Here is a 14,595-nt window from a genome sequence, read left to right on the forward strand (position 1 = left end):
AATGATAAAGTCAATATTTTTTACAAAATATCTGGTAATAATCCTAATGTCGTTGAAACTAAGGTCGAATTTCGACCATTGGGCGATCTCTAGTAATTTATAATTAAATCAATTTGTTATCAATTTCTTGGAACATAAATCATTCTTGGAATATCAGCAGACCGTGAACTATATCTAGTTAGAATTTTCCTGACTGTAAGTTCTGAATAAATATGATTGATCGTGCTGAGGATTAAACTATTGACATTCTGCGCTTAACGATTCATCATGGAATAGACATTTTGATAAAGCTATGAAATGCAAACCTGACTTCATGAAACCTTATAAGGTTTATTTTAAAAAATGCAGAAAATCCGTAAACAATCCCGCGAAAAATTTCATAAGCATCTATGAATAATTTTTGCGTAAACATGTCCAGTAAAATAAGTTTTATCGATGACAAATCTTTGTAAATCGATTAATCTCGAACCGATGGTAGGCATCGTAGTCCCGACGTTCAAAAAGTGTTACATATTATTTATAATACCTATTTTGAATAAAATTATATTTTATTTTTGTATATCGATTATTTTGCTGACCCTATTTAATGAAACTCGTCGTCGTTTACTTGCAGCGGGCTGGTGAGGACCGCAAATCTCAGCGGACCTCAATTCTCAATTCACCAACAGCTGTACTCTGTTTTTCCAGTTTAGTTTAAACGATAACTCTGAATATATCAAAACAATTTTAAAAAAATGTATTTACGTAATATAGTGTGTGTTAGAGTAAACACCGTTATCCATAAAACCATTAAAGGACCACCTTTTTTATAAGAACAATGCTGGGAACTCAAAAGACTCCGACTTTTTTGAGTTCCCAGCATTGTTCTTATAAAAAAGGTGTTCATTTTGACGGGCTCATTTGATGGTTTCAAGGATAACGGTGTTTACACTAGCATCTTGTATAATAGCTTAAAATAATATCGTGAAAGAAATTCACAATCAGCATGACTGGCAGGCGCGTGCGGTCGCAGCCTGACATTGGGGGGGGGGGGGGGGGGGGGGGGTCACTCACTAGTCACACACACACACACACTTATTATATATAAAAAAGCTTGGTTGACAGCTGTCTAAGGTCGGACGCGGTGGCGGTTACGGGCTAGAAAATATTTCCTTTTATTATTAGGCAAGATTTTAAGATTTTTCAATTTGACCTTAGATTTGGGGGGGGGGGGAGGGGTTCATGTCCCCTGTGCCCCCCCCCCCCTTCGGATCGCGCCTGATGACTGGCAGACATGTGCAATACTTAAGAAGAGTACTCGGTACTCGATTCTCATTATAATTATGTAATAAAATTAGGAAACCTTTAAATAAATGAATCATGGACCCCAAGTGAATAATGCGGCTAGGCAAGTAGGCATACTATGCGGCCTGCTCGGCGGCGTGCGCCATCAAAGAAGCTTGTATTAGCTCCGTGAAAGAAACACCGCGCGCGGTGTCCATGCTTGGGTGAATGATTATTTAATTTTAAACAACATTTACTCAGTAATCAATTGATATACTCAATATATTTTTTTCATCTAAATTATAATAGCCAAATATCACGTCCTCGAGTATTGAACATGTCTCACCAGTCATGCTGTAGTTTGTTTATATAAGGCGAATTGTGAAAGAAGCTATGCAGTAGCGTACATAATCCAAATTTTTTACGCAATGTATATTTTACGGTCTAATATAATCTCATGTCATCAGTCATGCTGTATAATTTACTAGTCCTTACTTCCATACTAAGTACTAATATTATAAATGCGAAAGTGTGTCTGTCTGTCTGTCTGTTACCACTGAACCTATTTCGCTTAAATTTGGTATGGACATACTTTGAGTCCCGGGAAAGGACATAGGATACTTTTATCTGTACATTTTTCCGGGATAAAAACTATCATAATATGTCCTTTCTCAGGACTCTAATTAGTATCTCCATGCCAAACATCAAAATCAGTTCAGCGGATTGAGAGTGAAGCGGCAACAGACAGACAGACACACTTTCGCATTTAGAATATTAGTATGGATTAAAATCGGATCAGTAGTTAAAGAGCTTCTGTGGGAAGTAGGTACAGAGCCAAATCTCATTATTATCATAAGTAACCGAGCTAATTAGGAAACTGTGAAATATCCTACTGAGAATCACAACTTCAAGCTGTAGCACGTCGTTATCAGTAGCTCTTGAAAATTTTTAGCAACATTTTCAAGAGTCCGAGGAACCTCAGTAGCCCACCGGAGTTTAGAGAGGCTTGGCAAGAGGCTTCTACGAAATATCCGACTCGGAATTTTCGCGACCAATTTTTTCATTAGGTCAAAATTGAACGATTTCTACAAAATATTTAATGAGAATTTTGTAAGATCTTTTATTAATATCACAGAATAAATAATAATGTTGATAGCAAATATTATAATTTATATTCAAGATCTTTGAAATTGAATATTAAATAAAAATATTATGTCTGTGTAAACAGCGAGCGGCAGTATTAGCAAGTTTGTAATAGTGATTTTTTTTTTATGAAATAAGGGGGTAAACAGGCAAGCGGGTCACCTGATGGAAAGCAACTACAGTTGCCCATGGACACTCGCAACATCAGAAGTTGCCGGCCTTTTAAGAGGAAATACGCTCTGTTCTTGAAGGTTTGCAGGTCGTATAAGTCCGGAATTACTGCTGGTGACAGTTCGCTTCAGAGTTTTTCAGTATAAGCGGTTAGTTTAAATGAAATCAATCTAACGCAGGAGTGGTTTATTGTTGCTCAAACGCGGGAATCGAACGTACGTCAAGTCGAAAGCCAAATTTAAATCTCTGGATTACGATTAAAAATGTTAAGGTAACATACTGTTTATAGTATTAGTCTGGAATGGCAAGCTATAAACTTCTTCTGCGTTACATACATAAAGAAACTACAATTGAGTGATGCAATAGCTTTGATTTTATTTCTCTTTTTGTTGTGCATATTATCATGAAACAAGTTTAAAACAATAGAAAGAGCGTATATCCAATTAATCTGCGACATTGTATCAAATGTACATCCATTGATGTCACGATGTCTTATTGCCCCTACACTTGAATAAGATGAGGGTCATACAAATTCTGAACAGTTAAGGGACCTGTCAGACAGAGAGCGGTCACACGATCAAGCGTTCAAGCGGTCAGTATTGCGTTCTTTGTTTTGTATTACGTTATAATATAAAGATACTCACACTGCATACAGGAGGCGTTCTGACCGCGCCAAAATTCCTCCTGACTATTATATTATATAATACTAGCTGTCCCGGCAAACGTTGTTTTGCCATATAAATAATTTTAGGTATGAAAAATAGATGTTGGCCGATTCTGGGACCTACTCAATATGCTCACAAAATTTCATGAGAATCGGTCAAGCCGTTTCGGAGGAGTATGGCAACGAAAACTGTGACACGAGAATTTTATATATTAGATATATACATCTCCCACACCGGTTTCGGTGACGGTGGCCGGTTTCATTGGAACCAGGCCAGGTACGCAGGAGTAATTTTATAGCGCCCAGGTGTGTGCGCAGTACACGAGAGCACTCTCTATTCCTTTACTCTCATAACTAGGGTTGCCAGATGTCCGGTATTTAAGCGTACAGTCCGGTATTTTCGAGGCCTGTCCAGTAAAAAATAAACGGTCATACCGGACAGAACAATGTCCGGTATTTTGAGAAAAGTCGGTGTTACTGGTACCTAGTTTTAGGTGATTTTAATTTTTTTAGAAGCTCCTACATTTATTTCGTTATGTAAGTAATAGTGTATGGCGGCCACAATATTATGGCCGCAATAATAATATAACCCCCCCCCCCCCCCCCGCATTTGGAGTTGTCCGGTATTTTTTCGTGACTCACTGGCAACCCTTCTCATAACCCAGTGGGACGGACGACTGGCACGACTGGAGAACGATCTGGATTCAGGTGCAAGACTTTACATGCCCATCCGATGCATGAATCTTCTTACTTGTCGGACAATCAGGTGATCAGCCTGCAATGTCCTAACCAAACTTGGAAATAACATGTTTCCATCGGGAATCGAACCCACGAGCCACTCTCTAAACCACTAGAATCATAACAGGAAAATATAAGAGGCCGGAAAGAAACTTGCATGTTATTACATGCATGTATATTGACAGCTCTATAATCATGGCAGCCATGGTTATCCAACTTAGGGCTCTTTATATTATCATTAAATATTGTGACTACTTCCTACTCCTCCTATCCTATTATAATTTCTTTGCGGGTCCAAGACAGCTTTAGCAGGCTCACTGAAATCACATCAGAGGGTTTTCATGGTTGGATACCGCTGCCGATCCTGGCGACACAGGAGATACAGCCATGGGAATATTTCGTGGCTCGTGAGCCAAAGACCGCTTAAAAAAATATACTTATCACAGATTTCAGGAGTAAATACTTATCATTAATTAATGTGATGCCCAAGTGTGAATACTTATAAAAACACAATATAATAAAAAATGGATGAGACCGAAACGAATCTGAAGTCATTAACGAAACAATTGACGTCGCATCAAGCGATTATTTTAAAAATAACCGTGGGTGTTTTCAGGCCGATTTCCGGCTCACTGTCAAACGCCGGCTAAAAGTGTTCAAAAGGCATTAATCTTCCAAATTGCCACATTTTATTCGCAAGAAATAAAAGCGCGACCCACTTTCGCATTTAAAATGTCAGTTTAATGATGAAAAATAGAAAAATATCTCGTCATTACCATTACTTTGTCACAATACCTTTTATCAATGTTGATAATATAAACGCGGCTCTAATGAAACTCTTCGACATTTGTACGTCTCATTGTGGCGGACATAAAGCTGCGCAGTCAACTTGTATAGTTTTTCCACCGCAGCATGTCATTGAAGGCTTTGTTATAAGAACCTTCAGTGATATATTTTAATGATGTACAATTCGTTTGTAACCGAGTAACCGACGCGGTGACAATATTATAATAGTTGTATAACCAAATATCAGATAAATATACAATGATTAAATAAATCTCAATTTCATTTAAGTCAATCGTCTTCCGGCCTTCCGGGATCGTAGTACTTAATAGCTTTGTCCACACTGTGCCTTTTTCTGTTCGTCAAGGGCATGCGTTATAGCGCAGTCAACATCGAACGTGAGGCATATCCGCGATGCATGCCCTCTGACTAGGAATAATACGAGTAATTTATTGTCATTTCATGTAAAATTCATGTCTCCGAAACCACGAATATACAGGGTAGTTTATATTCGTATATGGCCACTGTTTACAATGTCGCAACGCAGAGTTGCTAAAACAACTCGTTTGAACAGCTAATAAAGCACTTTAGAGTCACTAAAATTGAATGCGCCAGTCTCCTTTCTCGCTGAATATTTATTAATGTTTTCGGGTCAGACTTCAATCAGATTCAAAACTCGATCGTTTCGCAAGAAGTTGAACAAACTTTTGATTGAAAAAGTGGTGATTTCTTACGCTAGTTACTGGTACTCTACAGAGTGTAACAAAAATAAGTGATAATACTTTAGGGTGTGTTATATGGGTCCCCTATATAGAGTTCGCTCTGAAAGTAGCAACGCTGAAGGAGTACATTTTTTTCACCTTTATATGAAAAAATTCATAACGCGGGGCCCATACAAATCACAAAAAAAGATCTTTCAGCTCTGCCACTTACACAGTGAACTCTTTATAAAGGACACACCCTAACGTATTATCACTTAGTTTGGTACACCTTGTATATGGAAATGAAAATGTATCAATTATTTGTAGTAGGTACCTAAGTTCACAATTCTTTAGAACAGCTAACATGGTTGTTTGAGGTCACAATCGATCCAAACTTGCCTTTTTGAAACCTTATTGTTAACAATATTATTTAATTAAGTAAAATGAGATAAGGCTATTCTCATACATGAATAATCTCTAAATAGGCCGGTGGAAATTAACATTAAATTCGCAAAGCATGATGTAGTGCTGCATTTTTGGTATGTTGTTTGGATCAGTTAAGGTGATGTTAATCCCAATTTGCAACTTCGAAAAAGTTGTGCTCGCTGCGCACCACGTGATAAACTGCGAAAATTTTCGACTTTTTTCACTTTTTGCTCTAAAAGTCATAAACTATGCGTTTCCGACAAGTAACATTCACTACAAAAATGAAGCTAATTAAATTGGCAACAATTTAAGCCTAACCACAGCTCTCTAAACCTTATAACAACTAAGCTGTGGCCCTTCAAAGATGGTCCGTTTTTCTCGAAAATTTGAAATTTTTAGTTTTGCTCCCGTTTGAAGCAAAATATTGGCAAAACCGCTCGTTCTATGAGAAGGTCGTAAAATAAAGTTGTAGTACATTTAGTTTTCTTTTATTAGAGCACAACATAATCACTCACAATCTGCATATATCAAAACGTAAGCTGGAGGTACTCCACGCGGTGAAGGCGGTAACAGTGCAAACTGGCTAAAATTCCCATTAACTAAACAAATGGTTTTAATTTTCGCACAAGATAGTACCTGTCTTGGAAGTAGCCTACCCAATAACGCAGGGGAGCAGCCAAAAAAACTATTATCTGGGGGCATCTTTCCAAGTCGAGCAAAAAAGCGGCACGGCCGTACTATCCTTTTCTCGAACCAATTCAGACTCTTTTTGACCTCTTATAACTTCATTGTGGATAAACCAACAAGCCTGAATTTTCAGATGCTAAGCAATCATTGTATAAACAAGGTATATTTAAAATTTTATTCAATTTGCACCAGTAGTTTAAGAACTGTAACTTGTTAAAGTTTCTTAATTTTGTCACTGACTGACTGACTGACTGACTGACCGATCACCAAAAGTCTAAGGCACTTCTAGCAGACATAGAACCTTCAAATTTAGAATATAATTAGTGTTTAGTGTCTAAACCAAGGAAAAATTCAAATATTTTAAAATTTCTGTCCAGTTTTCTAGATACACTAACTTCTTAAATAACTTTGTAATCCCATATAAATGTATAGGATTACAAAGTTACATTTGCGGTTTATGAATCATTGTACCCGTACCATCAATATCTCCGGTTTATCGTCGGTAGAGAGATATCTAGCTAGTGTTTAGGGTCTTAATGGGAAAACCTAATAAACATTTCATAATTACTGTGCAGTTTTCTTCTTCTTTCTCTAACTTCGTGAATAACTTTGTAATCCCATATACATGTATAATATTACAAAGTTACATTAATTGCAATTTACGAAGCATTGTACCGGTACCATCGATATTTCCGTACGTATATTCGAAGGAGTAATAGTTGTAGATAGATATCTATATATTAAAATATGAAGCACTAGCTTTTGCTCGCGGCTTTGCTCGCGTGGAATTAAAAAATCGCGTAAAATACGAATATTCTTGTAAACCTCCTTTGGAAACCTGACGTTTTTCCAAGACCAAATAAGTCTTCGTCCAAAATCAAGTCGATTGGTTGCTTCGCTAGGCCGTGAAGGAAGGACAATCAATCAAACAAACAAACACACTTTCGCATTTATAATAATATTAGTATGGATATTGGATAGTCATGAAAGGCAAGTAGTATTGTAATACTGTATATATAATGCTTTAAATATTATTCTTAATTGTTAGTTTTATTTGTTTCTTATAAACATCGTTATCGATATATTTTATAGTAGTAAAAGGTACCAAAAAGGAGAAAATTAGGACTCTACAAAAAGAAGTGAGATCCCATCAAAAACATCCTGTAAAAAAAAACAAGTCACAAAAACAGTTTTTATACCGTAAAAATTTATGAGATCCATGCAATACCAAGTCGGTTAATTTATTCAGTCCCTACCTAGGGGACCTTCTGTCTCAAGTTATTACGTAAGTTATTATCATATCAATATTAAAAATCTTTTACGTTTTAAATAAATAGATCGACTTGGACATCGCATGAAAACACAATGTATCTTACAATTTAAATACATAATTATTATATTATTAGATTGTTTAGTCTATTGCGCTCCATGCGATGTCCAAGTTGGTCTATTTATTTAAAACGTAAAAGATTTTTAATATTGATATGATAATAACTTACGTAATAACTGGAGACAGAAGGTCCCCTAGGTAGGGACTGAATAAATTAACCGACTTGGTATTGCATGGATCTCATAAATTTTTACGGTATAAAAATTGAGTTGCGAGACTTGGTTTTTTTGCAGGATGTTTTTGATGGGATCTTATTAACGCGAACAAAATCAGGCTAAACAGTCATAAAAATGTCGGTTCCACCGGGAGTCTGCTTTGTGTGTCGGCTGGCACTCAAGGAAGGTGACAGTACAGTGGTAATTGTAAAAAAACGTGGCATCCAAACTCCACGCTCCACACTCGAGTTAATTATAACTCGACTGTGGAGCGTGGCCTCAAAGATGATGAACGACCTGAGGTTCAAGCTGTTCATGAAGACAGCGGCAAATGCAAAAGTAAATCTTGCACGTCTGCCCCCAACCACCGAGGCTTCCTCTTTTCATGCGTTCCGCACTTACCACCAAGTGCAAAAGTGGCTGGGAGTAAAGATGGACCCCATCGAATGGGGTTGGGAAATGAGTTCTTGCGGCCTTATTCCAATAACAACAAAGAGCCAGCCCCACAGCTTCTCAAAATCATAGCCTGCAAATGTAAAAAGGGATGCACTTGCCTAAAAGCTGGGCTCAAATGCTCGGCTTTATGCTTAAACTGCTCTGGAAAGTCATGCGATAACGTCGCCTTGATTTTGATAGATGAAGATGATAATGATTCCGAGGAAGCTGAGGAAGAACAGGAAAGTGAAGAGCTTAACGAACCAGAGGAACGTGACAAACCTGAGGAGGAAGAAGTAATTGAACCTCAACCAAAAAAAACGCCGAGTGACTGCAGCATTCAATTTGCGTATAAACTTATATTTTACTTTCCCAAATTTTGTACTTTTGTTGATTTGCCTAGCCTGCAAATGAAAAAGTATTATCCTTTTTATGATTTTATATGCCTTCTGTTTCAATTCTTTAAAAATCTATTTCTACCCTCCTTTTGTTTTTCAGATATCGTGAGTGAAATATTTGTCTCACAGACTTTGTTCTGTGCTCTAATGAAAGAAAATTAAATGTCCTACAACTGTATTTTACGACCTTCTCATAGAACGAGCGGTTTTGCCAATATTTTGCTTCAAACGGGAGCAAAACTAAAAATTTCAAATTTTCGGGTAAAACGGACCATCTTTGAAGGGCCACAGCTTAGTTGTTATAAGGTTTAGAGAGCTGCGGTTAGGCTTAAATTGTTGCCAATTTGATTAGCTTCATTTTTGTAGCGAATGTTACTTGTCGAAAACGCATAGTTTATGACTTTTAGAGCAAAAAGTGAAAAAAGTTGAAGTTGCAAATTGGGATTTACATCACCCTAAATGATCCAAACAACATACCAAAAATGCAGCACTACATCATGCTTTGCGAATTTAGGGTTTTTTAGTGTCGATTTCTACCGGCCTAAAATAACCGATTAGAATTTTTGATTTTCTGTCCACAAACTTGAGAAAAGTTAAGAGTATACAAACTTTGTGATGAATACGTCATTTAAACATGTTTATTAGAAAAAGTTTTTTTTAATCAGACTATACAGATCTTTTATATCAGACTGATGTTTTTTTAATCAATAAGTCTGGCCTTAATACGTTTTGCATATTTTCTGTAGTTTAACTTCTTAAAAAAAGAGCGTGTGAACAACTATATAGAGTAAACGTGTAAAACTTCTGTGTTTCATATACTTAATATTATCATTGTTTCTGTACGAAATGGTGACAGCGTTGTGACACAATATTATAGTAGAGGAGGGGAGGGTGCTATTTTTGTAGTCACTCGAGCGTCATGGAGACCTAGTAGGTTTTGAACATTAGGTAAAGCTGATAAAAAAATAACAAGAGCTTTTTTATTTTAGTGTTGGGTTCAGAAACTGCAGCCATTTTAAAGTTTTGAAAAGAAAAAATATTCAGAAAATTGCTTATCTAGGTAAATTAAAAATATATTTTAGACAACAGGGACTAAATATATCTAAATATATAATATCTGCGAAGCTTAGTTAAGAAAATATGAAGTTTTATTTTTTACATTTTAAAATGTCCCTACAGGCTTAAATAAACTTTGAATCGTCAGTGCTTTATATGGAAGCTTCTTTGGGGTATACTAAACATCTCCTATCTTAATCTGACAGATTCGGCGACATATTTTCTAACGACGAGAAATCTGATTTCTATACCATGATAACTAGACACATGTCGGAAGCCTATGCAAGCTTAATCTGAAACGCTCGAGCTACTTCCGAAATCCCCTCTTCCCCTCCCCAACTATTATAATTATTTCCACCATCATTGAATGAAACTGGGGTGATAGCTGACAAACTTATATCTATCTCTGTCCCTCACAAACATTTTTTTTCAGGTGTATGGTCATGTGACGTGGAGTACCAGCTGATCCAGCACCTGATGGGCAAGTACGACTCGTCGGTGCGACCCGTGGAGAACTCCTCTCACCCCCTGCTCGTCACATTCGGGGTCTCCCTACATCACATCATAGATGTTGTAAGTACTAAGTTGATTTTTTATACCAATACAAATTTTATGGCACATGCCTGAATGCATTAAAATCTGGAATTATCTAATAAGAACAACGAAACCAGAGTGGGTGCTCTCGAATAAAAACTACAAAACTATGAACAAAAACAATTGTCTAAGAAGATTGAAATCGTCAACATACCAGAAGAACACGGTGAGAATATGCCAATAGTACAAAAAATAGCCAGCAAAATTGGTGTGCCTGCCGTAGAAATCGAAGAAGTGTCGTACCTATCCGGAATTCAAGAAAGCCCCGGTAAGCTAATAGTTGCCTTTAAATCTGAAAACATGCAAAATCAGTGGGTAAATTCTGCAAAATCAGCAACAATTTTGGTAGAGAACGTGTTACCAGAGGCCTCTCAAAAAATGGCAAGGATCGAATCTACATCAGAGAAGCACTGACAGCCTGTAACAGAAACCTACTTTGGAATGCAAAACAAAAACTTAAAGATACCTATAAATATATTTGGTGTAAAAAAGGAATCATACGCGTCAAAAAAGAAGATAATGGCCGCCCGATTATCCTAAGGACAAATGATGATATTAAAAAACTACTACTAAAATAACTGCCTACCGTTCACTGCACAGATCAATATTTTTAAATAAAAAAATGGCTAATATACTTGAAATTACTAACTGCATCGATATTAACTCATTTACTAACAAAATACCTAAAAACCTAAACCAACTTAACCTACTTTGCAAGCACATTAACATAAGATCCCTAATTAAAAACTTTAACTCCCTTGAAAAATATATACACTCTAGTCAAGCTAAAATCGATATTATTGCCATAAATGAGGCTAATATTTCTGACTCCATAAGTTGCTTGTTTAGCATAGACGGATATCAAATGTGTACAGAATTACGTAACAACAGAAGAGGGTGCGGTATTATTTTATACATAAATAATAAATATAAAACCTTCATTTTAAAAAACAAATCACTACACTTTGAATCCATTATTATAAACGTAACCACTTGCGGTAACTACTCCGTTAATTTGGTCTCAATATACCGGCCTCCTGATTCCAGTAAACACCTATTTCTAAAAGACCTAGATACTCTTCTATGTAGCTTAGATACTAATATGGACCTTATTCTGCTCGGTGATGTAAATATAGACCTAAAAACTAAAAATTTCATCGAACATAAATACTGCAGCACACTATTGTGTGCTGCAGTATTTATGTTCGATGAAATTAAAAAAAACTAAAATGAACGATGAAATTACAAAAGAAACTAAAAAAAAAAAATACTGTGTAGGACACAGTTATGGTCTTGAGTGCGGGATATCGCAATACACACGCGTCGCCTCCACTATAAACAGTATAACTAAAACTTATATCGATCACATATTTGCAAGATCCCGTACTCAAGAACTATTCACTCCCCTATTACCCTCTTCAAAGGCCGGCAACGCTTCTCTCTTCTGTTGCTGCGAGTGTCCATGGGCGACGGAAGTTGCTTTCCATCAGGTGACCCGTTTGCTCGTTTGCAATTTCTTCAATTATTTCATAAAAAAAAGGTCTATCAATAACTAGATAAATGGCAAAATAATCAAAGCTTGTAAATGTAGAGACAAATTATTTCACGAATGGTTAAAGGACACAAATAATTAAATTAAAATACAATAAAGCTCGGAATTACGCAAATAAACTAATATTAAAATTTAAAAACGAGAAAATTAACAAAGAGACATACGAAAACAGACACAATCCCAAAGAACTTTGGAACATATTGAACAAACTTACAGGTAGGATGAAATTAACTGTAGACCGCATTCTGTTAGACGCTTTCGGAATTAGTACTATAAAACTAATTGACATAGCCAATAGATTGGCAAAAAAATTCTCCACAGCTGTCAAAAACATGCAACAATGCAACAAAAATCTATTACAGTTATCCATTTATTGTAAATCGACTGATTATTCCTTCTTTCTTCCTAAAGCAAACCCGGTAGACATTTCAAAAATAATTCTATCACTTAAAAACAACAAGTCGCCTGGGTTTGATCAAATACGAGCAATAGACATTAAATACATATGCCAGAATATATCTCCCGTGATTGCTAACGGCCGTTCCCAATATTTTATCTATCTCTGGTTTTGCCCTACTAGAGATAGGAATAGCTCACAATTGACATAAAATATATGTGTCTAATGTCTAATGTGAGCTATTCCTATCTCTAGTAGGGCAAAACCAGAGATAGATCAAATATTGGGAACGGCCGTAAGCTTATCAACTCATGCATCGAACATAAGATTTACCCTAAAGAACTGAAGACCGGAATCGTTAGGCCCATCTTTAAAAAAGGAAATAAACTTGATTATGACAACTACCGTCCCATTACATTGCTCCCAAATATTGACAAGATAATTGATAAATACTTATCACAAAAAATTCACTTATATTTCTCTAAAAATGGTGTAATTAATGCTCAACAATATGGATTTCAACCACGTAAAAGTACTACACAACTACTGTCTGCCTTTACGAATCTTTTAAATGGTCATCTTAGTAACAAACTACATGTACTGGTGGTATTTATTGATTATACAAAAGCTTTCGATACCTTAAGGTATGAAAAGCTAATAGAGAGACTGGAAGAATGCGGTATAAGAGGCCTTTTATTGGATTAGTGCAAATATTATCTCAAAGATCGATCTTACCGCGTGAAGGTAGACAGTAGCTTGAGTGATGAAGTCCTAGTAACAGAGGGTACTGCTCAGGGGTCTATCAGGCTCAGGGGTATTGGGCCCACTTCACTATTTGGGATATGTTAATAATGTCATCCTTGTCATACTATATTGTGTAATATTCCAATTCGCCGATCATACATGTATGATTGTTGCTGATAAGGACGTTAATGTTGCTCTTAAAAAGCTTCAGAGTGACTTTGATAGTTTGGTCAAAGGGTCACACGACTCAGGTCTTGTTTTAAATCCCAAAAAAAACTAAAATGATGCATATATGTTCATCACACAACAAACAGACCCTTCAACACTGTGGACTGACCATATTGACAGCGTTTGTATGAAGCTAAGAGCAATCCTTGCCAAATTTTCCATAATTAGATGGAATATGTCTTACAAAAACTTATTTAACCTTTATAATGCTCTAGGCGAATCTATTATTGATTATGGCCTGAGCTCCTACGGTTTAACTCGTTCTCATTTTAATACTATTTATCAACTACAACTAAGAATATTAAAAAAAATTGTTATTTTGAATTCTTATTATAACTTCGCCCGTTTTCGTGATACTCCTTTACATGAATTAAAAAATTGAGAGGTGTCAAGGAACACCCGAACGGAACGAAGTTATTTCTTATGTTCGAAAAACCTGTATACAATATACATATACATTATACACTCAAAAAATATAAAATAACACCATCTATTGACGTCCAGGAATACTAACAACACGTCGCAGTTTATTCCCAAAAAAACGCCATCTAGTTGACGCACAGTAATACTATCAACGCCCTCTGCCGCTACCTTGCAGGTACTAATAAAAATGTGTCGAGGTCAAATATCGTTCTGTCTAGCCTCCTTTACGCCGAACGCGCGATAAGGAACTTCGTTCCAATAACAGTCCACTGCTTTTGGAACGAAGTTCTGTAATTTCGAGTTCACATTAGAGTATCTATTACAAAGCATAAACATCTCTACATAATATCGAATCATATTACGCCGTACACGAAGTATACATAATAATATTATTATGTCGGGAAAAACGACTCAATATTGGTAAAGTATAAATTAATAATATACGGTAATGCCACAGTGTAGATAAATAGATAGACATGAGATCTATTTATCTACACTGTGGTAATGCTCATAGTAGGCCCGAATCGAGCACACGCACACACAGGTGTGATTTCAGATAACTTTAGAGAGCAGTGTCACGTAACGCACACGTAAAATCTCTGTATTTCACGAGTTTGTTTTCCAAGAACGCAAATAAGTTAAACTAT

General features: G+C 36.2%; 1 protein-coding gene across 1 annotated transcript in view; it reads left to right on the plus strand.

Annotated features, from left to right (window-relative positions):
* Window positions 1–14,595, plus strand: part of LOC121730697 (neuronal acetylcholine receptor subunit alpha-10-like) — a 70,683-nt gene that overhangs the window by 10,596 nt on the left and 45,492 nt on the right. Inside the window, exon 2 of the mRNA XM_042119836.1 lies at window positions 10,444–10,583. Coding sequence (XP_041975770.1) covers window positions 10,444–10,583 — 140 coding nt within the window. The remainder of the gene's footprint in view (window positions 1–10,443; window positions 10,584–14,595) is intronic.

Source organism: Aricia agestis, chromosome 9 (genome assembly GCF_905147365.1).
Source record: "Aricia agestis chromosome 9, ilAriAges1.1, whole genome shotgun sequence".
In the NCBI taxonomy this organism is placed as follows: domain Eukaryota; kingdom Metazoa; phylum Arthropoda; class Insecta; order Lepidoptera; family Lycaenidae; genus Aricia; species Aricia agestis.